The sequence below is a fragment of the Gracilinanus agilis genome, chromosome 3 (assembly GCF_016433145.1).
Source record: "Gracilinanus agilis isolate LMUSP501 chromosome 3, AgileGrace, whole genome shotgun sequence".
Lineage (NCBI taxonomy): Eukaryota > Metazoa > Chordata > Mammalia > Didelphimorphia > Didelphidae > Gracilinanus > Gracilinanus agilis.
Window position 1 is genome coordinate 2,876,999 of NC_058132.1, and position 24,101 is coordinate 2,901,099.

Here is a 24,101-nt window from a genome sequence, read left to right on the forward strand (position 1 = left end):
CCTCTCTCTTTGGCCCTTTTATACCCCAGGCTCCTGCTCCCTCTTCTTCCTTTTCTCCCGCTCTTTGTCCCTCCACACAGTCTCTTTAGTCCCACCCCCTTTTTCCTTGGCCATTTTATACCCCAGTCTCCTCCTCCTCCCCCTCTTCTCTCCTCCTGCAAAACTGCTCACCACAAAGCACATCATCTCTTCAGCTCTGCTTTCCTCTTGTCCCTGGGGGAGCCTTGGACTCGGTCCCTTTCCAAGTGTCTTTCTCTGCCTTTGGACGCTCTAGGAGGTGCTGACGTTCCGGGATGTGGCTGTGGACTTCACCCAGGAGGAGTGGCGCCTCTTGGAGCCTCCCCAGAAGGAGCTGTACAAGGAGGTGATGCTGGACAATGCCAGGAACCTGCTCTCCCTGGGTAAGGCCACTAAGTCCAGACTGGTCCCATGATCTCCTCCCCAAAGCTGCCCCCAGAATACTATGGAAACTACCCTTGAGGAGCCCTGGAACCCTCCAGTGGTCCCTGCTCCCATGCCCTGCCACTGCAGGAATAACTGAGTGGCCCAGACACAGAGTTGGGACCAAGGACAGTCTCTTGTGTTGGCCAACAGGAGCCTCTTCCCTGAAGAAGCAGACACTCTCTGAGTGAACAGGACACTCAGGTTCTAGAGGTTCTGGGGTGGTGGGAGAGCAGGGTAGGGCCTTGGGACAAAAGCTCATCAGCCCAGATCCCTGCTGCCGGGCTCCAGGCTGACCTGGCACCATCCCGCTTTGGCCAGTTTGGGCTTGGGAGTCTCTGCCGGAATGGAGCATCCCGGAATGGGAGGGGGAGGGATGGACCGTTTCTGAGCACAGGTCTCCCCCCAGGATGATGGGGCACAGCCCGCTGTGGGTTATTCCCATCACAGAAACCTGTGTGGGGCCACAAAAGAGGGGTCCTGGGAAGGGGGCAGCTCTGGGTCTCCTGCCCTTCCCCTAAAGACAACTAAGTGACCTTCCTGACTGGTTCTCCATGCCCAGGGCTGCCCGTTCCCAGAGAAGATTTGATCTCTTATTTGGAGCAAAGGGAAGCCCCCTGGATGCTGGGGCAGGAAGGCCTGAGGAGCTGCTGTGCAGGTGAGTGAGGGGAAAGCAGGGCTTTGGGAGCTCTTGGTATGAGGGGCTTCTAGGGGTTAGAGTGAAGCAAGTGCCAGATTGGGGGCAAAAGGACCTGCCCTGGAATGGTTTTTCTGGTATTTTGTAGCAGTGCCTTCCTGGGCAAAGCACTGAACCTCTGAGCCAGTTTCCCCAACTGAAAATGAGGCGGTTGTACTTTCAGCTGCTTCCAGTGATCAATCTAGGAGCCTGAGAGGAGGCATTATTTGGAATTTGGAGACATGGAATTCTCTGGAAGGTGCCCAAAGGGGTTTGGCTCCCCCACCTGAGTTCTTTCTTAGACCTCTGGAAGGGGACAAGCATTTCTGAATGGCTGCTCCATGCCAGGCCCCGTGCTAAGCCCTGGGGGTAGAAGGACAACAAGGGGCATCCCTGGCTGTCCTGGAGATCACTGTCTGGTGGGGCAGGCAATGTGCCAGCATCAGGGTAGAACTCCCCCCCTCCCCGTAATCAAGGGGGAAACAAGAGGGAAGGCAGGAAAGTGAAGGAGGACTGGAAGAAGCTGACTGTGCCAGTCAGGGGGAGCATTCTAGGCTGAGGGGTAGCAGGGAAAACCCCTGGAACCTGGGGCTGGAGAGTCCAGTGCAGAGGACAGAAGGGAGGCTTGTGCCACTGGATTATAGCCTCTGTGGGAGGACAGAAGGGGAAAGGAGGCTGGAAGAGGAAGAGAGGCAGAGAGGGGTAGAGGCTGAAGTGCTTTCAGAGTCCTGGAGAGGATTTCATACTGCATTTTTTGGTGTGGGGAATGTGGGAAGTTGGTGAGTGACATGGACCAGGGCTTTAGGCCACAGGCTTTAGGAAGATGAACTTGGCAACTGGATAGAGGAATGACTAGTAGAGCCTGGGGGCAGCTGGAGCCGCCAGCCAGCATTGGCGTACCTCAGATGTGAGGTGAGGGGGCTGAATGGAGACAGTGGAAGTGTTGGGAGAGTTGGGGCTGTGTGTGCGAATTGATAGAAGGGGGAGTCAGTAGGCCTTTGGAAGGGATGGAATATGGGCTGAGGAGTGAGTGTGTGAGAGCTGATGAGGAGTCCTGGACACTTGAGGTAGGAGCCTGGACTCCTGGGAGCAAGCCGTGGAGAGCATTGGGAAAGGCAGAAGATGTGTCACACTAAAAATGTGATTAGAGACTTGGGCACAAAAGGTCTGAGCTTATCTACATCTTGATAAAATTGATAAAACTAGCAGTTACCAGCAAATAGACATTAATGGTCTCTCTGGAACTAAAGACCCCTGAAGCAGTTAGAAGAACTTTTTAATTCAATTTAGAGGTTACATAAGGTCCAGAAATGTCCCCCCGGTCTCAGTCTGTGATTGGTTCTTAATTAAACTATCTGACCAGCTGATTATGAGTCTTCCCCCGTCACAGTGAGCAGAAAAGCAAAATCAGACAACCATCTTCTTGTAAGAACCAACTCCGCAGTGCCCTCTCAGGCCAGAACTTTACAGAATTAATCATGTTATTGTAAGAAGGAAAATTAATTAAATTGCTTGGATGGCTTGTTACTGTGCAATTTGTAGTCAGAGTATAGCCACAGAAAAGAGTCTATGCAACATGGAAAATGGCAGGGTGGAATTCCTGCAAGATACAGGGTCAAACCTCACCCAGAATTCCAGGGGTCCCCCCTGGAGAACTCTGGGTGAGTTTTATATTTATGAAGATGAAGGGAAGGCAGGAAGGGGGTATCAAGGATTTTGGATAGGATCTAGGAAGCCCTAAACTGTTAGGCAGAAGCTGCCCCTCCCCACCAGGAGGGGCTGGCAGTCTTTATAGCTAGCTGGCCCTCAAAGCTAATTGTAATTACTCCTAATATCTAAAATAATTAAATTACTATTAATGTTGTTGCTAAAGAGCTCTAATCCTGCTAGTCAGGCAAGCTCCTGAGTAGAAACCACAATGGCTTTTGCCACTCTGGCCACCAAGGCAAACCCCAAACTGGGAAAAGCAAGCCAAGGGACCTGCTCACCTCAACCCCCAGGAATCAACTGTTAACTCCTTTCCAATTGTCCCCTCACCCAGAGTTCTCCAGGGGGGACCCCTGGAATTCTGGGTGAGGCTTGACCCTGTATCTTACAGGAATTCCACCCTGCCATTTTCCATGTTACATTGTCTACAACCAGATTAAGAATGTAGCCCTCGGATAATACCCGAGTTATAATTTCAAATATGTGTCTTGTTATAGTAATTTTACTTGTGTTACCATATCAGTTGTGTGAGTTACAACGTTAATCCTAGGTGTGTCAATCTATTTTTAATGTACTTTAAATCAGACTAATTCATGTAAGAGGCTTCAGGGACCAGAACTTTACCCAGAGGTCATGCAGGACTGGAGCCTGGTTGGTCCGGGGCCCTTAGAGGGCTCTGGGGGTTGGGATGTCCAATGTCAGAATGGCTCGTAAGAAGGCCCAGATCAAGAGTTCCGACTATCCATGACCTCTAAGTCACTATTACCTTAAGAGTGATCCCTAGAAGTCATTCTTCCCACATTGTAAGTTTCTCTTTTTGCCTTTAACAACCTGGGAATGTCAGTGTTCAGGATGTCAGATTTTGAAGGAAAACATCTTGTGACCAGGCTCAATCATCCTGAATGCATCTTTTTTATTTTCCTCTCCTGGCATCTTGCTTTGCTCACTTATTTCGGTCAGGAATGAAAGCAGTGCCGTGCACTGCTGAGAAATTGGTATATTTCCTTTTATTCCCATTAAGTTTTCTCCAGAGTCATATCTAACTTTTCTACCTCCTAAACTTCTTTCTTGTTTATTTTTTAGCTGTTCTGAAAGGGGAATGTTGAGGTCCCTCAGGAATAAAGTTTTACTATTTCCTCCTATATGTCATATAATTTCTCCATTTGGAATCTGAATCCTATGCTATTTGGTACATGTACGTTAACTCTGATAATGTTTCATTGTCTGTGGTGCCCTTTATTAGCATATAATATTCTTATCTTTTTTATTAGATTAGTTTTTGCTTTAGTTTTGTGTAAAATCATGATTGCTACCCCTGCTTTTTTTACTTTAGCTGAAGCATAAAAGATTCTGCTCCAGCCCTTTACTTTTACTTTGTGTGTGTCTCCCTGCTTTAACTGTGTTTCTTATAGATAGCATCTTGTGGGATTCTGGTTTTTAATACACTCTGCTGTCCTTTTCCATTTTGTGGGTCCATTCATCTCATTCACATTCACAGTTATGATTACTAATAGTGTTTCCCTCCATCTTATTTTGCCCCTGGTTCCTAGTAACCATTGTCTTTCTCTCCTTTCCTCCATTCTCTGTTCACAAATGTTTTCCTTCTGTCTACCCCTATCCCCCCCAAAGTTAGCCCTTCTTTTGTCCATCTCTCCTCTTATTCCCCTTTCCCTGCTCCTTCCCTATAGAGCAACATAGGTTTCTGTAGGTGGTGAGTATGGGTGTAATTCCCACTTGGAGCTCATTCCAATGAGAATAAAGTTCAGGTATTGCCCACTAAACCCCCGTCTTCTCCTCCACTGTATAGCCTCTTGGGCTTCATGTGAGATACTTTATCCTCTCCTATCTCCTATCCTATTTTCTCTGCTCCCCCAGCCCCCTGTGTTTCCTTTTTTGGTCCCTTGGTTTTTCTTTTGTCTATCTGCCCATTAAATTCCATTTACTCCTTTCTTTCTGTGTATACTCCTTCCTTTCTAGAGTGATAAAGTTCTTAAGTATCTTTTCTTTTCTTTTTTTTTTTTTTTTTTTTTTTTGACCCTTACCTTCTGTCTTAGAATCAATAGTATGTATTGGTTCCAAGGCAGAAGAGTGATAAGGGCTAGGCAATGAGGGTTAAGTGACTTGCCCAGGCCACTCAACTAGGAAGTGTCTGAGGTCAGATTTGAACCCAGGACTTCCTTTCTCTCGGCCTGACTCTCAATCCACTGAGTCCCAGCTGCCCCCAGTTCTTAAGTATCTTAAGTACTTTAAGTACCTTAAATGTCTCAAGGATCATATATCTTCAGTATCTGAATAATCATCTTCTAAGGCAGGAATGTACTTAATTCAACCTTATTGAAACCCTTAAGATTGCACTTTTCTCATGAACATTTTATGCTTTTCTTGTGTTTCAAATTTGGTCATTTAATTTTCTTTTCATCTCTGGGGTCTTTTATTTCATTGCATCACATTTTTTCTCCTAGAGAGTTATGCTGAATTTTGGTGTGTAGGTAATTCTTTGTTGTAGTCCCAAGTCCTTTTCCTTTCAGAACATCATATTCCAAGCTTTCTGATCCTTTGATATAGAAGCTGACAGATCTTGTGTCATCAGCACTATGGATCCACATTATCTGAATTGTTTCCTTCTGGCTGCTTCCAGTTTTTTCCTTGGCGTAGGAATTTTTAAATTTTGTCATAATAGGCATGTTTTGTTGTTGTTTTTCTTGGGGGGGGGTCTTTTTTTAGAAGGTGGATCTCTCAATTTCCATTTTCCCCTCTTATTTGAGGGTATGAGGGCAGTTTTCTCTGATGATTTCTTTTAATATGGTTTGGATCCTCTTTTTAAGATCATAGCTTTCAGGTATTCTGATGATTTTTAGATTGTCTTCCCTTGGACCTGTTTTCCAGGTCATATGTTTTTTCCAGTGAGGTATTTCAAATTTTCTTCTATTTTTTCAACCTTTTGATTTCGTCTTATTGTTTCCTGATGATTTATGACATCATTTGTCATTCCTTTAGCTCAATTTTAGTTTTTAGGAAGTTTATTATTCCTTTGTGCTTTGGTGTTTCCTTTTCCATGTGGCCCATTCTACTCTTTCAGAGGTTGTTTTTCTTCAGTTATTTTTTTTGTTGTTGTTGTTGTTTTGCCTCCATTTCCATTTGGCCCATCCTTATTTCCAAGTTGTTAAATTTTTCTATTCTTTCATTTATTATTTGATATTTTAACTTCAAGCTATTCTGAGAGTTTTTGGGGGTCTGGCATCCTCTGTCACTTTCCTTTAAGAGCTTCATATATTTCCTTTTTGTCTTTGTTGACAGGTTCTGAGTTTGTATTTTGATCTTCCTTGTCTCTAAAGTAACTTTGGGGGGCAGGTAGGTGGCTCAGTGGATTGAGAGTCAGACCCAGAGACAGGGGGTCTGGTTTCATGTGGGAAGCCAATAAGAGAAACAGTCTCAAATAGATAAAAATCTGAGACTCCTCTTTTGACTCCTTTTCAGATCCCCACCTTTTCTTAATATTCTTATTGGAAAGCTTTGAGTCCTTAGCAGACCAGCAGCTACTGAGTTAACAATTTCTCTCCTTCATAATTAAGAAGCCTGAACTCCAAAAAATATATTACTTAGACAATCAAGGCCAAAGATAGACAAAGCTAGACAAGACTTTATCTGACCAGGTGCAATCCTGTAAATCAAGAGTACAGGACTCAATTTGTTTAGGATCTCTATGAAATATATTTCTGCTCCCAGAATTAACCTCCTACTAATTGGTAGTTGGAATTCTGCCTTGGATACTGTTCTAGCTTTACTTTGAAGCCTCCAAGGATTTTCTTTTGTGTGATTTGTAACCTCTATCAGCTGTAAGTTTTTCTTTTTGTTCTTTGTGTGAAAATAGTATATATTAAACTCAAGACTCCATGGAGTTGGAGCAGTTATGAGCTAACCATTTAGCCTGACTGTTCTCATTCCATCTGACACCACTAAACACCACTCAGAACCCCAGAAATATAGAGCTGGCTCTCTATAGGTTCAAATCTGGCCTCAGATACTCCCTAGCTGTATGACCCTGGGCAAGTCACTTAACCCCTATTGCCTAGCCCTTACCACTCTTTTGCCTTGGAACCAATACCTAGTATTGATTCCAAGATGGAAGGTAAAGGTTTTATTTAATATCAATGAATGAATGAATGAATGAATGAAGTAACTTTTTAAAGTTAGGTTTTTTCATTGTCTTTTTTTTTTTAATTTTTAAACCCTTAACTTCTGTGTATTGACTTATAGGTGGAAGATTGGTAAGGGTAGGCAATGGGGGTCAAGTGACTTGCCCAGGGTCACACAGCTGGGAAGTGTCTGAGGCCGGATTTAAACCTAGGACCTCCTGTCTCTAGGCCTGGCTCTCAATCCACTGAGCTACTCAGCTGCCCCCTTTTTTCATTGTCCTTTGCTAATTTTTCTAGTCATTATTTTAGGTGTTCTCTCCTCCACCTCTTCCCTCACCCCATGTTACCTTATATATCTAGTCAGGTTCTCCTTTGCTTCTTAGGTGGAGGGAACACTGCTCTAAGCTTGGGGTGTAGCCTTCTTTGGTACTTAGGATAGATCCAAGGTTTCCTTGGGTCCCTCAGTTTGTATAATGAAGGAATGGACAGTCTGGCTTCTTATTGGGAAGCCTGCAGCCATCTTGTCCAGCTGGATTCCATTCCCTCCTTTCTTGTGGTGGGTTGTTCCCTGTTTCTTTGCCTCAGGCCCTTTGGAAGAGGTCCATGTCTTTATTAGTTCTACAAGCTTACCCTTCATGTAGAACTCTCTCTCCTCTGCCCTAGTGAAATATGTCTCTCCTGCTTTCCTTTGTTCTGAGGAGCTTTATTTTCTATTTTTGTGTATTTGGAAAGTTTGGCTTAGCTGAGCATAGATCATGAAATAATACAAATATTTAATATTTTTGCTCCAAATGGTAAAATATCTGTGAAGGAAGGATTGATAGTACAGTGGAGACAATCTGTCTGGTCCTGAAAACACAGCATGTCCAGTCACCAGGTTTGAGTTCTAGTCTTAGCTGACTATTCACTCAGCCATTCTTAGCTCATTGCCTGAGTTGTGACTGTAAGAGAATGCTGGCCCTGTCTCTGTCATGAGGTTTGCTTTTAGGATCCAGTGTGATTGTATATAAAGCTCTTTGTAAATTGAATCATCCTGTGGGTGTGAGCTAATGACATTTTGCAATGATTAATTCTGATCACTTAAGTCTGAAGATTTTCCCTTAGCCTAGGGAAAGAGATTATAAATCTGTTCATGTTTTGCCAGTGGGGAGAAGGGTATATAATTATATATGTATGTATTTTATTGTTTATTTCTTTCAGAAGGAAAGATTAGACATGAAATGTGTCCGGGTCCAGCCGGACACAACCAAGGGGTCCGGGGAAACGGCAACCTAAGAATCCATAGGGGGAGAAGAAGGGAGACCTTGCGCACAAGACAGACAGAGTCATTTGGGTGGAAGCAAGGCTCGTTTATTGCAGGTCTATGACAAGAATATATAGGTTGAGGGCAGAAGGGGGTTGGCAATTACTAAAGGGAAAGGAATGCGGAAAGAAGGTCCTTGAGGTGGTTTTTTAATTATTGCTACCTATGCATGATCGAGTCCATGATCAATATCGTCTCTTCCGGAGATTAGCTAATTTTATCTTAAGGCTCTGGCTCCTAACAGTCTATATCCCAGGAGATTAGCTGATTTTATCTTGAGGCTCTGGCTCCTAACAATTCCCCCTTTCTTTTATTTTAAAATGATCAGCCTATGGCCCTTAATCTTTCCAAGTCCGTTGAAAGTTCCTCCTATCCCCTCGTATCCCCTGGTCAGGATAACGAGCAGTGACGGCCCCTGTCATAGGCTACACAGGGGGAGTTACTCAGCCATCGAGGGCTGAGGACCTGTGCTACTCCCGTCATTGGGTAACCGCCCTGCTGGAAAATTGTAGGCGAGTTTGGCCTAACTCAGCGTCTGTTAATTCGATGCGATGATATTGGATCATAGGGGATTTCATGAGGGTCGAATCGATATTTGCCTTGATAAATCTTACCAGACGTTGGAAGGCCCAAGGGCCAAAGGTTAAGACCAATAAAAATATAAAGAGAGGTGTAATAATAGTGGGGATTAGAGTAGAGAGCCAAGGAGAACCTCTAAGAAGGGTATTAAACCATCCTTCCTGTGCCTCAGCTTCCCTTTTTCTTTGTGCTAGTCGTTCACGTAACTTTGCCATAGATTCCCTTACTACGCCAGTATGATCAGCATAAAAACAACATTCCTCTTTGAGGGCTGCGTATAATCCCCCTTCCTTTAAAAAGAGAAGGTCCAGTCCTCGTCTATTCTGTAAGACTACCTCTGATAAGGATGTAAGGGATTGTTCCAGTGCGGTGACCGACTTTTCAAGAGCTTCTAAGTCGGTTATCATAGCTGTCTGGAGGGCGTCAAGATGTTGGGTCTGGAGGAGAGCGGTGGTGCCAGTGCCAATGCCTGCAGCGAGGCCTCCAAGCCCTATCAGAATAGCTAAAGTAGTAAAGGGTTCTCTATGTGTTCTGGGAGAGGGGAATAGGAGGGAAGTCACACTATCGTCTGAATGAAAGGAAATACGCGGCCATAATTGAATGAGCACACAGAATTCAGAAGAGGTATTAAAAATCAAAAGGAATAAACATGGTGTCAGGCCAGTATTACAGGCCCAGAATCCATTGTTCGGGGCCTCCAAGAAGCTAGGAGAAGGGGAAAAGGGAAAGGTGGAATTGCACAGGTGGGCATGAGAAGGGGGGATGGCACCTATACAAAGGCCTCGACCAGAGACTTCAACTAGAGTTAAACGGCGAGAAAAGGCGGCGCAGCGCGGGGAAGCTAGAGCTGTTTCATTGGGTTCTGCCATATAGGCAATTCCCTCGTAGTAAGGGGGTTGTGGACTCAGACAGAGCCAACACGTAATCGTCAAATCTGGCCTGGAAGCGTTCAGGGCAGTATAGGCACCTGATACTAGAGATAAAAATCTGTCTGCTGTACCGGGAATATTTGGGGACCCTTGCTGTGACTGGGACTGTAACTGGGAGGAGGCATTCGGGGATAAAGGGGAGAAAGGGAGAACCGATAGGGTGGGGAGAGACGTGGGAGTCGGTAGCGGCTGGGGGTTAGGGGAAAAAGGGCGTCGTTGATCCGAGAGGATGATGTTAGGACCAACAGAAACAATGAGGGGCTGCACACGGAGGCGGAGGGTGAAAAGAAGAACATCATCGTAAACCCCAAGTCAAGCCATCTGTCCATTTAACATTTCGTTTCCCTGCATTGGTAAATGTGATAATGAGGGGATTACAATTAGGAGGACTGGGGGTGCACACAGATGGACGGGATAGATTGCGGGTTATTGATATCAAGTCCTGGTTCGCCTGGATCCAATATCCAGTACCAATGGTTTCACATCCCCAGGCTGCACAAAATCCGTCTGTCTGGTCCCCACAGTGTGGTGGCTGATCAAAGCCAGGGCAGCCATATAGAGGAAACTGAGTGTATTGAGTCCAGTAATCTGGGAGGATAGGCACGCCAGGGAAGGTAGGGGCGCAGTAGTGGATTGAGGACATCTGGGGGGCGCCTAGGGCACAAAGATCAATCGGAATGGAAGGAAACCACGTCCATTGGGGCCATTGCGAAGAAGAAACGGAGGTAATGATGGCTTGATTAACTGGATTGATGATCTCCCACCGTTGTTGGACCAGGAGATGAGGACTGGAAGTGGTGACCGGAAGGAAGGTGGAGTAGAGGATATAAACTGCCAGAGAAAGCGAGTTCAGGATCTGAGGTTCCATCTGTGGTGTCGTCAGGGTTATGGTTCTGAAAAAAGAAAAAGAAAAAGACTTCTCAGGGACAAGACCCTGGCTTAGGAGGGTTAGTATCAGGGGCAAAAGGTTTAATCAGTCTAGATGGAATCCAGTCTAGATGGGCATTATTAGCCGCTTTATCAAAAATACAGGCGGAGCCCTTTCCCCAGATAATGACGGGGTCGGGGCCACACCAGAGGCCTGTGACGGGGTCACGCCAAAGGACTGTGGCCAAATTAGATGAGGTGTGTGGATGCCAGTGGCGACCAGCAGCGGAACGCCCTTCGGCATCCAGCGTGAGGAAATTAAGAACAAAGAGGGCGTGAGCAAGAAGCAAAGTCTGATTACCACTTAACGGATAAAGAGTTTCTTGGGCTTTGAGTTTAAAAAGAGTATTTTTAAGAGTTTGGTTTGCTCGTTCGACAATACCTTGCCCTTGTGGGTTATAAGGTATGCCTGTAACATGTTTTATGCCTAGCTGAGAACAGAATTGCTTGAAGGCCTGGCTGGTATAGCCGGGGCCATTATCTGTTTTGAAGGAGAGGGGTTTTCCCATCATGGACATAGCAAGGAACATATGCTTGATAACATGCCTGGTGGCTTCGCCGGGCTGTGCAAATGCAAAAAGAAAACCGCTATACGTGTAGATGGAAACATGGATATACTTGAGTTTAGCGAAAGAAGGGACATGGGTGACGTCCATTTGCCATAGGTGGCCGGGGAAAAGGCCACGGGGGTTAATCCCTAGATGGGGTTCAGGCAAAAGAGTAACACAAGAAAATTTAGTACAAGAGAAACTGATATTAAACCTTAACATTTGGGTATCTTTGCCAACATACTTCATCTCCAGAAATCATTCTTGTATAAGAATTGATCCTTCTAGGAAGTTTGATTCCTAAGTTGTTTGCAGAGTTGACAAGTGATGTTTCTGTTACAAAATATCCTTTTGCAAAGCTCACATTAATAGGACATCTATAAATACTTGAATTATTATTTTACAAATAAATTTCTTTATCTCCCAGATTCTGGAGGAAATCCAGAAAGTTTTGGGTTATATTTCCAAGCTCAAGATCCAATACTTCAATTGTGGTAAACTAAAGCTGCAAGCTACAAGTCATCTATCACTAGCTTCATCTACTTCTCAAAGCATGTTCCCTAACAATTTGATAATTTCCAATTATCTGCCTAATAGGTTGTTTGGGGAAATGGAAACTTTAATTGTATAATTTGCCTCATGTGCTGATTATGGGACTTGTCACAAAAAACAAACAGGGAAAACATTTCCTCATATCCCTACAAGACTGATCACTCAGTTATTCTTACATATTTTGGTAATAATTAACATCTCACACTTTAGTCACAAAACCTGAATTAAGGAACAGGAGTGCTGGATTGAGCAGCTCCACAGTAAATATAAAACAGGGCTGTATTATCTCCTGAAACAGATTTTAGTTTGAACTCCATAACTTACAAATAACTTTAAGTCCTTTAGCAATCTTTCAGTATGTAAACAAAATGAATTTCAAAGCATTTACTCTTATTCCTTTCAAACCTCTCTGTAAAACAGAATATAATAGAATCTCCAGTTTAGTTTCCTTTTACTTCAAAACATTGCTACATAGCTGATCAAATACCATCAAGATTATTCTGATTCATCATTTTTTGTGTCTAGAATTTTGCACTAGAATTCACACCTATTATTTATTTATCCATTAGAAACTCCATCTTTTGAAAATTACCACATTCTTAGAACCTGTATTATTAAAACCCATGCATAGATTAACCACTTTAAAAACTTCTTGTGTATCATGATTACTTGCTGCTAGTTCTGACAGCACATACATTAAAAGAACATCTCATTTGAAATATCCCAAGTTAAATTCTGGAATAAGTTCTCTAACATTACAACTTTTTTTTGTTATCACAATAAATAAATTACATTGTACCATATCAAAAATCATTAGCAATCCTCAACCCTTAAAATCAATTCTTACATGAAAAATACGTCTAATTGTGGAGTAAAATCTCCCTTTTGTCTTAAGACTTAATTTTAAGTTGTCACAGTATATGTTATTTGCTTTATAAATTTCCAAACCATATTTCCTTTGTATTAACTGTCTTTTATTCTCTATAATATCTGCAGTTTCCCTTTTTATTTTAAATTTATGCTCCAATTGTGGTGAATTAGGGAAATCTGAATTTTTGCACAATCATTATTGATATTATAAAGTTGCTATTAGCTTCTTGTTCATTTTTTCACTTTACAGAGCTAAGCTGGCAAGTCACACTTGATTGGTCACTGTACCTCTCTGAGTCTGTTCCCATGAAGCTATTCTACATGTTTATTCTTACCCATAATAATATTTTTTTCTTTAAACAAATTGCATGTTATTCCTTAGATCATGAATTTCTTCTCATACATTGCACATGCTTTTAAAATAATTTTATATCCTAATAAATTACAATGCTGTCCAAAATTTTTATATTCATAATATACTAGATTCCTAATGCAAAAATATTATTTTTGAATTACCAAAATTTGAAACCCTAATGTTAATTATATTTTTACCTATTACTTAATATGATGGTACAGGTCCTAGAGTAACAATTTTACATGTTCATATGTTTTCCCTAAATTCAGTTCGATAAGCATTTTTGGTAAGTCTGATAATTTCCACACTGCAAATCCTAATAGATAGCTTTTCAATATAAGTTTTGTGCATTCTTAAATTTAACAGAAATTCCATTTTTAACTAGTAGTCAATGAATTTACACAATACCATCAGTACCTATTCAGTTCCTTAGCAAATATATACTCTAATGGGTAGAGAAAGGTCCATGAGTTTGGGGGAGAATGGGCGACGATTTTTAGCTTCTCATAGCTACTTCCTGCTGAACTGGGGCGGCGTGAATGATTCGCTCTCAACAAATAATTTTCTCATGGACCAGTCTCTGTCTAAAGGGATCTAATTTTGAAATGTAAGCCAATTGCATTGTTCTAATAATCTTTAAGTTAAATTTTTCACTAACATCAGTTTGATTAATGTTAGGTTGAACTCATGGTTGTTTAAAGAAGCTTTTTCACTCTGGGTTAAGCACTGAGCAAGACTGATGGTTTTTATTTATTTTTTGCTAGCTAGGAAAGTTAAGTTGCACTTCTATACTTCTGTACACAACTAAGAATCATTGCTTTCTCTCTCAATAAGTTTTTCTTAGATTGCATTTTAGAATCTTTTGTAATTTTCATTAGATATATGTCTCAGTACTTAACCTGTTGATAGAATTTGGTGATGGGATCAAATTTGTCCCTTTTTCTGTCTTTTGATGTCCATGTTCCCTTTCTCATGGCCAGTGAGAAATGGAAGGAGAAATGTTTGACAGATTAGTTTGTTTAACTCTTGCCTTAATAAGAGCAGAGAATAAGATTTCTTTTAACCAATTAAATTATCTTAGAGTTTAAGACATTCAGAAATTACAATGTTATTTTCTGAATTTCTCTAACGCTTCTGTCTGTCTTCTCCATTCCTCTGGAATGAATGAAGAAGAGAGAGAGAGATTTATTTTTCCAACCTGTAACCCTCCCATTGTGATCACAGACAAACAACATATAACACACAGACTGATCAGGGACACATTTCCCGGGCATATCACACACACTCTGACAAATATAAAACATAAATTATATAAGCTAGGTTTTTCTTTTCATCCTGGCAAAAGATCAATTGTTACAATTCATATCTCCATGACTAAAAAATTCTGTGAAAAAGAATGAGTCAGAAAAGGGTTAATTCTTAACAAGGAGCTGGCTGACATATAATGAATTTTGTTTCTTAATTACCTTTCTTCATGCTTCAATAAGTATCCTAAAATAAATACACTTTTGCTTTTTTATTTTTCTATGAAGTGGGATTCTGATACCTGCCTGAATAATTCCAGGTATGCCACATTACTGGAAAGACTGGTTTAGCTAAGTGAAAATTGTTAAAACTTTTTACATTGTCTGTGGCCATTACCAATTGGACTCCTTCCAAGGGAGAAAGAAAAAAAACTATGACAAAACTGGTTTTTCTAGCTGAAGCAAAGTAGCCAGCCGCTTCTAAAAAGTGGGGCAGAGAGGAAAATTTCTGGTCACTTTTAAATTTGCCGTTTAGTCCTAGAGAAAAATAAGCTTTTCCTGGTGTCCTTCTAAGAAGGGCCCAGTGCCCTAATGCTTAATTTTGCCCGAGGGGGCCATTGTTATGGTAACGGGCTGCCTCCTCCTCCAATTCTTTTTGGTAGGCAGGATTAAGTGTGCTTTCTTGAGGAGGGTCTGTATATAGAACTGGATAAAGATGTGGCTTTGTTTTTGCTGAGGAGGTGGTGATTTGGGCAGCTGGGTGGAGGGTTGGAGGCAGCTGGACCAGCCACAGGCTCTACAAGAGCCATCTCAGGTGTGACAGGTCGGGGGCTGAATGGAGACAGTGGAAATGTTAGGAGAGTCTGGGCTGTGTGTGAGAGCTGTAAGAAAGGAGTCAATAGGCCTTTGGAAGGGATTGAAATTGGAGTAAAAAGTGTGAATGTGCGAGAGATGCTGAGTCCTTGACACTTGAATTAGGAGCCTGGTCTGTTGTGAGCACCCCTTGGAGAGCAGAGGAAAGGCGGAAGGTGTGTGGCAATAACTAGGCGATCATGAGAGCCTCAGGCACAAAAAGTATTTCTCAACAAGGCTAGCAGCTGCTAACAGAGGTTGATGATCCTTCAATAACTAAAGACCCCAGGACATAGTCGAATAGCTTTTAAATACAGTTTTGTGTTACATAAGGTCCAAACCCACACACACCCCTCAAATTGTGATTGGTTCTTAATTAAACTATCTGATCATTTGACTGGATCTTCCCCCTTCATGGTGACTGGGAAGCCCAAATTAGGCCAACATCCTGAGAAGTAATGGTTTCTGTTGTGGTTAAGAAAACTTAACTATAAATCAGTAATCAATTGGGAGAGTTCTGGGAAAGATAATGAAGTTAATTTGGGATGTTATAGAAGAACCAGGAATCATGTTACTAATATTTAGAGGAGAGTGTCAAGAAAAAGGAGTGACTGACACTGTCAAAGCCTTCAGAACAATCCAGAAAGATGAACAATGGACATCAAATTGAGCAATTTTAAGATTCTTGGTAATTCTGGATAGAAGAGTTTCGGGTGAATTAAGATAATGGAAGCTAAATTAACGGAGCTTTCAAAGAAAGCAAAAAAAAAAAAAAAAGGAGTTGGAAACACCGAGTGTAAATGGCCATTTTTAACCGTTTCGCTATGAAATAGAGGAAAGGTATTGAACAATGCCTCACGGGGATCAATGGATCAAATGGCAGTGTTTGGAGTAGTAGAGACAAATGGCTTTATTTGTGGCAATAGGAAAGTACTCATTTGTGTGGGAGAGAATGAAAGCTAGTGGAAAGATGATGATAAAAAAAGAGAAGAAAAGATGGGGATACTCAAAATGGGACTACCCTAAGTTACATGAGAGGATGGAATGGCATTATTCAGGCATGGAAAGAGATTTGCTTCATCAAGCAGAAAGATGAACTTTTCCTCTGATATCAGACCCCAAAAAGGGAAAGAAGGCCTCTGGTTTATGTGAAATGAGGAGAAGATAGCTCTTTATAAATGTCCAATTTTTTTCAGAGAAATATGAGGCTCAGTAGAGTTGTCACACATTTTTTGGCTTCCCAGTGAACAAAAAGGGTGTTTGTACTGTGCAGCAATCTGTTATGATTAAAGTTCTCTGGAGACCATGTCTAGATTTATACGTATTGATTAAATAATGAAAAGTGGGTCCTAGTAAGAAAAAGCAGCAGTCATGATGACTGGCTGCCCTCTTTGCCATATTCTCCCCAAGCTGGCTTTGCCAGCCCTGAGTCCTTGATTCCAAGGGAAGAGAAGCAGTTCTCTCCTCCCGGAATCGATACTCTTCCTGACATCCCTTTCCCAAGCCTCTCTGATTGAAGCATTCTCACCTCAAACAGGTCAAATGTTTGATTGCTTATATGATTTGTTCTTTGACCCATTCATTCTTTGGAATAAGATTATTTGGTTTCAAATTAATTTTCAGTATTTTTTTCTGCTGACCTTTATTGAATGTAATTTTTATTACATTATGGTCTGAAAAGGATGCATTTAGTATTTCTGCTTATCTACATTTAATTGCGAAGCTTTTGTGCCCTAGTATATGGTCAGTTCTTGTGAAGGTACCATGTTCTGCCAAGAAAAAGGCATATTCCTTTCTATTCCCATTCACTTTTATCCAGAAGTCTATCATATATAACTTCTCTAAGGTTTCATTTACCTTCTTAACTTCTTTCTTGTTTATTTTTTGGTTGGATTTATCTATTTGAGAGAGCAATATTGGGATCCCTCAGTAGCGAAGTTTTACTATTTCCTTCTGTAACTAATGTAACTTCTACTTTATCAGTCTGGATGCTCAATCGAATGGATGTGTTATTTGGTACACATATATTTAATATTGATATTGTCCCATTTCTGTGGTGCATTTTATCAAGATATAATTTCCTTATGTTTTTTGATTAGATCAGTTTTTGCTTTTCCTTTTTCTGAGATCATGACTGCCACGCCTGCTTTTTTTACTTTAACTGAAGCATAATGAGTTCTGCTCCAGCCTTTTACTTTTGTTCTGAGTGCCTCCCTCTTTTACCTGTGTTTCTTGTAGACATATTGTGAGATTCTGGTTTTTACTCCATTCTGCTATCCTTTTCTATTTTGTGTGTGAGTTCATCCTGTTCATATTCACAGGTTTTAGTACTAATAGTATGTTTCCCTATGTCTCATTTCCCCCCTAGTTACCCTTCACTTTAACTTCTGGCTGATTGAGAGTATTTGAATTCTGCTATAATAGTCTGGGGTTTGGGGGTATGGAGATCAGGTGTCTCTTTCAGGAGGTGATTGGTGGATTCTTTCCATTTTTATTTTCCCCTCTTATTTTTGGATATCGGGCCAGTTTTCTCTGATAATTTTTTGTAATATGGTATTGAGACTCTTTCTAAGGTCATAGCTTTCAGGTATTCTGATGATTCTTAGATTGTCTCTCCTGAACCTATTATCTAGTTCATTTGTATTTCTAGTGAGTTATTTCAAATTTTCTATTATTTTTTTCACCCTTTTTATTTTGTCTTATTGTTTCCTGATTCCTTATGGAGTCACTGGTTTACTTTTGCTGAATTCTAATCTTTTTTTTCTGTCTCTCTCTGCTTTAAGTGTTTCCTTTTCCATTTGGCCCATTCTCATCTTTAGGGAGTTACTTTTCTACACTGTTTTTTTCCTTCCATTTCTTTTTGGCCCACTCTAGTTTTGAAGTGTTTTCATCTTTCTGTCATTTATTTTATTATTTGATTGTTTAACTTCTCTTCAGGTTCTTCCCTGAGTTCTTTGAGGGCTTGACATTCTTTGTCACTTTTCCATGGAGCTTTGCGTGCTTCCTTTTTTGCTATTGTTGACCTCTTCTGCCTTTATATTTTGATATTCCTTGTCACTAAAGTAACTTTCTAGGGTTAGGTTTTTTCTTTGCCTTTAGCTCTTTTTTCTAGTTATTATTCTTTGCCACCCTACCTTGTTTCCTTGTCTATCTCATCAGGATCTGCTCTGCTCCCGGGCTGGAGGGAGCACTGTTCCAAGCTGGGGTGCAGCCGTCTCTGGGATGGGGGTAACCACAGGTGTCTCTGGGCTCCTCCATTTGCCCTTTGAAGGCTAGCTTCTTGTAGGGAGGTTTGCAGGATTCCATTCCCCTTGCTTTTGGTTGACCTGTCGGGCGTTCGGCTGGGCTGTACCGTGCTCTGCCAGTGCTTCGCCTCTAGCCGTGGGAGAGGGCAGAGGGCTGCTCCCTTTCAGCGGAGCTTTGGGAGAGGTCTGAGTGTGTCTGCTGTCTCTAAGCTTTCTCTCCCATTTCCCCACAGGGAGACGTGTCTTGCCTGCTTTCTTTTATAGTATAATAAATATTTTTATATTTTTATTTATATTTTATATCTTATAATATCCTTTATATATTTTATAATATAATAAATAAAGGAGCTTTATTTTCTGTTTTTGTGTGCTTAGAGCTGAGCCTCTCTCCCTCTGCCGGTGTAGCTCCCACATTTAACTCCTGGCTTATTTTTAGTCTTTCGTGGGGCTCCTTGTGTGGATTGGTTTGTTGTTGTTGTTTTACACGGTGCGTGTAAAGTAGCCTTTGTAAAGATGGAATTTCTCTAGACATAACTTGCTTTTGTCTTCAGTTCGCAGCCTGGGAAATGCTCCGAGTCTGCCCTCTGTTGCCAACTTGTTCCTTGGAGAAGCTTCCACAGAGAAGGATAAGTCAGAGCAGAACAAAAGCAGGGCGTTGCAGGCAGGGACAGCCGAGCTCATTCTCCTATGAAGGGCGTGATGGTCCTCCATCCTGGGCAGTCCTGGCAGCAATCATGGTTTTTTTTTTTTTTTTTCACATTCAGAGTTATAATCATCAGTTGTGCATTTGCTGACATTTTCGTATCCTCCCCTATTCCTACCCCTTTTTCTTATACTATTTCCTTTTAAACCAGTGGTTTGCTATTAAGCCACTATCCCTTATCCCCTCCATTGATTAACTTCCCTTTCTACCCCCTCCCTTATTTTTCCCCTCTTTTTGTTTTTTTTTTTTTTTTTTTTTTTTTTTTTTTTTTTTCCTTGGGTCATAATTTATTTTGTTAGCAAATACATAAATGGTAATAACAGCTTCTATTTATAGAAATCTTTGTTCTATGAAGTGAGATTCATTAAAAAATATCACAAGTGTGTCCCATAGCACAACCTCACTTTTCAGATGAGGAAACAAAAGTGCCAAGGCCTAAAAATCCTTTACAAAAGGAAAGAAATATATGAATTCTATTCTAATTCAAGTCCTTTTTTTTTGCTTTTCACTTTTTCTTTTTCTGTTTCTTTTCATCAGCTTCCATTTTCAGTTTTACTTCCTCTTCCGTAAGGGCTCCCAGTTTCTTCTTCTTTGCTTTCTTCACCTTTTCTTTGAGAGCAGCTATATCAATTTTTGTTTCAGTAGGAGCTTTCTTAGGTTTCACAGCTGGTTTTTCTTTAGGTGGGACAAAAGCTTTGTTTCTTTCTGCCTGTCTTTTACTGACTGCTTCAGCTTGTTTAGCCTTAATTTGCTCCATTTTTTGTTGCTTCTTCTGACTTTCTTTCAAAAAGTACTCGCCACTGGCCAATTCTTTATCAATCCGACTTTCTGGCTGTGGAGGTGGGAATGGTGTATACTCTTTCTTAACAGTTTTTTTCTTGGGTTCCTTGCGTTTATTCAAATTTTTGTGTTTGAACTGTGGCAAAAATCTTTCCCAATTTTGTGATCTTAATTCAGCATCCTTTGAGAGCTCTCGTTTAATCATCAGTGTTTTGATGTTATAGATTGGATGAATATTTTTCATTGTATCCAGGACTACTTTTCGAACTTCTTTTAAACCATTAAATGGCCCAAGAGCCGAAACAGTGTTCCCCTGAACCATAATGTAACAGTTTGTTAACAGTTCTAAAGCCTTCAGAGTAGATCCTTTTGGTCCAATAAGCCTTTGTCTTCGTTTTACAAATCTCTCTTTGTTTCTTACTAAAGAGCCAATCTTAATAATGTCACAAGCAGTATCATCTTCAAGAATTCTTATTGCCTGTTCAAATGGGACACTTCTTGCTAAAAGCTTTATTAAGTCCCTGGCCCTGATGATAACATAAGGATCAAAAGTCTTCTTAGTTGTGCAGACAGTCATGCTACCCTCAATTAGGTCCAGAGTTGCATTTATGTGATGTTCCTGTAATGCTTTCTGCACCAAAGGCCAACATTCCTTCAGGTACGCTTCTCTGTATTTGGGAAACAAAGTTGCAAAACTGCTTTCTTCTAACAGTCCTCTGGGGTTGTCATCTTTTGTAAATGGGGGTTCTTTCCATCCATCAGGAACCGTGAGGAGTTCTGATTCATCCACACCGCGGTTCCCCCGCTTTTGGTTCCGAAACCCATTCTCCGCTTCTAAGGCTCCTTTCTCAGTCCGTGACGGCGGAGAAGAAGCCATGGCAAGAATTTCCGGCCACCGGAAGTGCCCTCTTTTTGTTTTTAAAGGCCTTATGAATTACCTCCCCCTTCCTCTCCCCTCCCTTTTTTTGACCTCCCCTTGGTTTATCCCTTCTGACTTTCTCAGAAGGGTTAGATAAGAGTTTTATGTCCCAATGGATAGTATAGCTACTCTTCCCTCTCCGGATTGATTACACTGAGAGTAAGGTTTGATTATTACCTCTTAATGCTCTCTTCCTCTCCTTCTTGTAATAGTATTTGTCCCCTCTCCTTCCCATGTCCTCTTCATGTGTAATAGAATATCCTATTTTTCTTATTCACTCAAGTTTCTCTTGGTGTCCCCTACTATTCACCCCCTCTTTCCCATCCCCCATGTCATCTTAGATTATTTAGTGTTCCACCCTCTCCCTGTGAATTATTCTTCTGATTACTATAATAGTGAATACTATAATAGTGAATAGAGTTCACTACAGAGAATTATACATAACATTTCTCTACATAGGAATACAGATAATTAGATCTTACTGAGGCCCTTAAAAAGGCAAATTTAAAAATTATGAGTTTTCTTTCTTTCACCTTTGTTTCTTATTTACCTTTTCATGTTTCTCTTGATTTTTGTGGTTGGATATCAAACTTTCCATTTACCCCTGGTCTTTTCTGTGCAAATACTTGGAATTCTTCAATTTTGTTGAATGCCCATACTTTCCCCTGGAAATATATAGTCAATTTTGATGGGTAGTTGATCCGTGGTTGCAGGCCCAGGTCTCTTGCCTTTCTGAATATCGTATTCCATGCCTTGCGGTCTTTTAGCGTGGAGGCTGCCAGATCCTGTGTGATCCTGATTGGTACTCCTTGATATTTGAATTGTATCTTTCTGGCTTCTTGTAAGATTTTTTTCTTTTGCTTGGAAGCTCTTGAATTTGGCAATTATATTCCTGGGCGTTTTCTTATCTGGATCGAATGTCGAGGGTGTTCTATGGATCCTTTCAATGTCTATATTGCCCTCTTGTTGTAGGACTTCAGGGCAATTTTGCTGAATAATTTCTTTTCGTATGGAGTCCAGGTTTCTATTAATTTCTGGTTTTTCTGGAAGACCAATGATTCTCAAATTGTCTCTTCTAGACCGGTTTTCTTGGTCTGTCACTTTCTCGTTGAGATATTTCATGTTTCCTTCTATTTTTTCAGTCTTTTGACTTTGTTTTATTTGTTCTTGTTGTCTTGAGAGATCATTAGCTTCCAATTGCTCAATTCTAGCCTTTAGGGACTGGTTTTCCTTTTCAATCTGGTCATTTCTGGTGTTCAATTTGCTTATCAGTTCATTTGATTTCTGAGCCTCATTTTCCAATTGCAAGATTCTACCTTTTAAACTGTTATTTTCTTGCCAAATCTCTTCCATCTTCCTCAAAATCTCAGTTTTGAACTCTTCCATAGCTTGTGACCCGTTTTCCTTATTTGAAGAGGGTCCGGATGCTTGTTTTTTCTCTTCCTCTGCTTGCTCGGTTGTCTGGATTTTCTCTGTGTAAAAGTTTTCGAGTGTTAAAGACTTCTTTTTCTTGTTGTTAATCTTTCTCTTCTGAACTTCCTGAGTCTGGGTAGCCATCATTAGCCCAGCAGCTTCTCAGCTTTATCCTCGCGCTCAGCGACTGTCTGCGGTCTTTTGGCTCCTGAGGTCTGAGTTCTGGTTTTTTCCAAGGTCAAGCCCCCTGGTGGATCCCCTTGCTTGATCCTCTGCCGGAGGTTTCTTTACAAGTCTCAGGGCGCTGCTTCCAAAGGCGTATACCCGTCTGCACTGGTTCCCTACTCAGGGTTTCAGAGCCTTAGCTCGCGACTGTGTCTGCCTCCACCCGCGCCTCCGCCCACTCCTGCGCTCTGTGCCCGCGCTCTGCGCCCATGCTCAGAGTTCGTGTGTGTTCTTTAGCTTTTTGGGGACCTAAATCTTGCTGCTCTCAGGAACAGGCCCTGGAGCTGCCAATGACTCGATGGGTGCCCCAAGCTTGCTCTATTTCTTTTTAGCTGGCTTCGGCGCTATAGGTGGTGTGTGTGGAGGGGGTGGGGGAGGGTGGTTGCTCAGCCCGCGATTTGGTGAGAGCTGTTTCACCCCTTTATAGCATGGAAATGTCCCGATTCCACGTACCTTCCACGCTGCACCCTGTTGTGGGGTTCCTCCGTTCGTCTGGACTTGTTTTTATGTCCCCTTGAGGAGTCTTGTGTGTTTCAGTCAGGAGAGGTTAAGAGCGGCTTTTTACTCTGCCGCCATCTTAACCCGGAACTCAGAGATCATGGTTTTCATGACGCCTTCCATCTCTGCGGCTGGACTGCCCGGTAATAGGACACGCTTATGCGAGGGGGGAAACCGAGAGAAAACGAGGGTCCATGATACCAGGACCTCACTGCTCCTGGAGGCTTGGAAACAAATCGATGTTCGTTAAGAATCTGAAAGGATAGGTTGCACCCTGAAGCAGTCATAGCAGGATGTACTCATGGCACGAAACGCTGAAGGTTTTTATGCTTGAGTCTAATGGTTTCAATTCACTGAAAAAATAAATCAGTTATGCTTGAAACACACACAAGCTTGTTGTCCAGAGGAAAAATGACCGTATGACAAAGCAGTTATTCACTGTTTAAAGTGCCATTCAATACGTTTGGAGTTCCAGTCGCTGGGAAAGTTGTCTGGCACCTCTCTGGGGTTTGTGAACCTCCACGTGGGAAGGGCTTCAGGAAAACAAATAGTGAAGCTTATTGTCTGTTTCCTTACAAATGGATGATGAGCTCAAGTTCTTTTATGAGACACCTATTTTCAGATGTGGGAAATGTGTGCATTTTTAAACATGCTATTTATCACAAAGATTTTATTTGATTTCAGGAAGCACACCCATTTAAAGAAAAGAAATAAGAAGTGACTATAGTAAAAAAATAAGGGACCAGAACAAAGTCTCTTATGCCACAGGTAAATGCAAAAATCAGTGTCTGTAGTCATCGTATACAGCAGCAGGAAAAAGAAGATTGAAAGTGATCGCTAGGAAAACTCCTTTGTACTTACAGACAGGATAGATGACAAAACAAACTGAATATTTAGTATTTGTACACCAAATGGCATAATGTCTATGAAGTAAGGGTTGATAGTACAATGGAGACAATCTGGTTCTGTAGACAGAGCACATTCAGTCACCAAGTTGAAGTTCTAGTTTCAGCTTAATGATTGCTTCTGTGGAAAGAGATTATAAATTAATTTTTGTTTTGCTAATTGAAGGAAGAGTATGTAATTATGTTTGACTATTTTCCTATACATGTTTTATTGTTTCTTTCTTTCAGAAGGAGAGATTAGACTTGAAATGGAAGAGACTAAAGCAAAGGTAAACATTTCTGTAAAAGAAACTC

At 41.5% G+C, this 24,101-nt stretch overlaps 1 protein-coding gene and 1 long non-coding RNA gene across 2 annotated transcripts; one reads left to right on the plus strand and one right to left on the minus strand.

The window, feature by feature from the left end:
- Positions 1-24,101, plus strand: LOC123239755. Its single transcript, XR_006505737.1, has 3 exons — positions 1-401; positions 1,004-1,099; positions 24,036-24,101. It is a non-coding gene; the product is annotated as an uncharacterized LOC123239755 (long non-coding RNA).
- Positions 19,348-20,731, minus strand: LOC123239751 (KRR1 small subunit processome component homolog). The gene has a single exon (XM_044667049.1). It carries the CDS (start codon positions 20,722-20,724, stop codon positions 19,573-19,575), a length of 1,152 nt encoding a protein of 383 aa, XP_044522984.1. The 5' UTR covers positions 20,725-20,731; the 3' UTR covers positions 19,348-19,572.

Bases quoted from the DNA above. Each gene is read 5' to 3' on its own strand.
- LOC123239751 (XM_044667049.1), bottom strand. From the start codon at position 20,724: ATGGCTTCTTCTCCGCCGTCACGGACTGAGAAAGGAGCCTTAGAAGCG.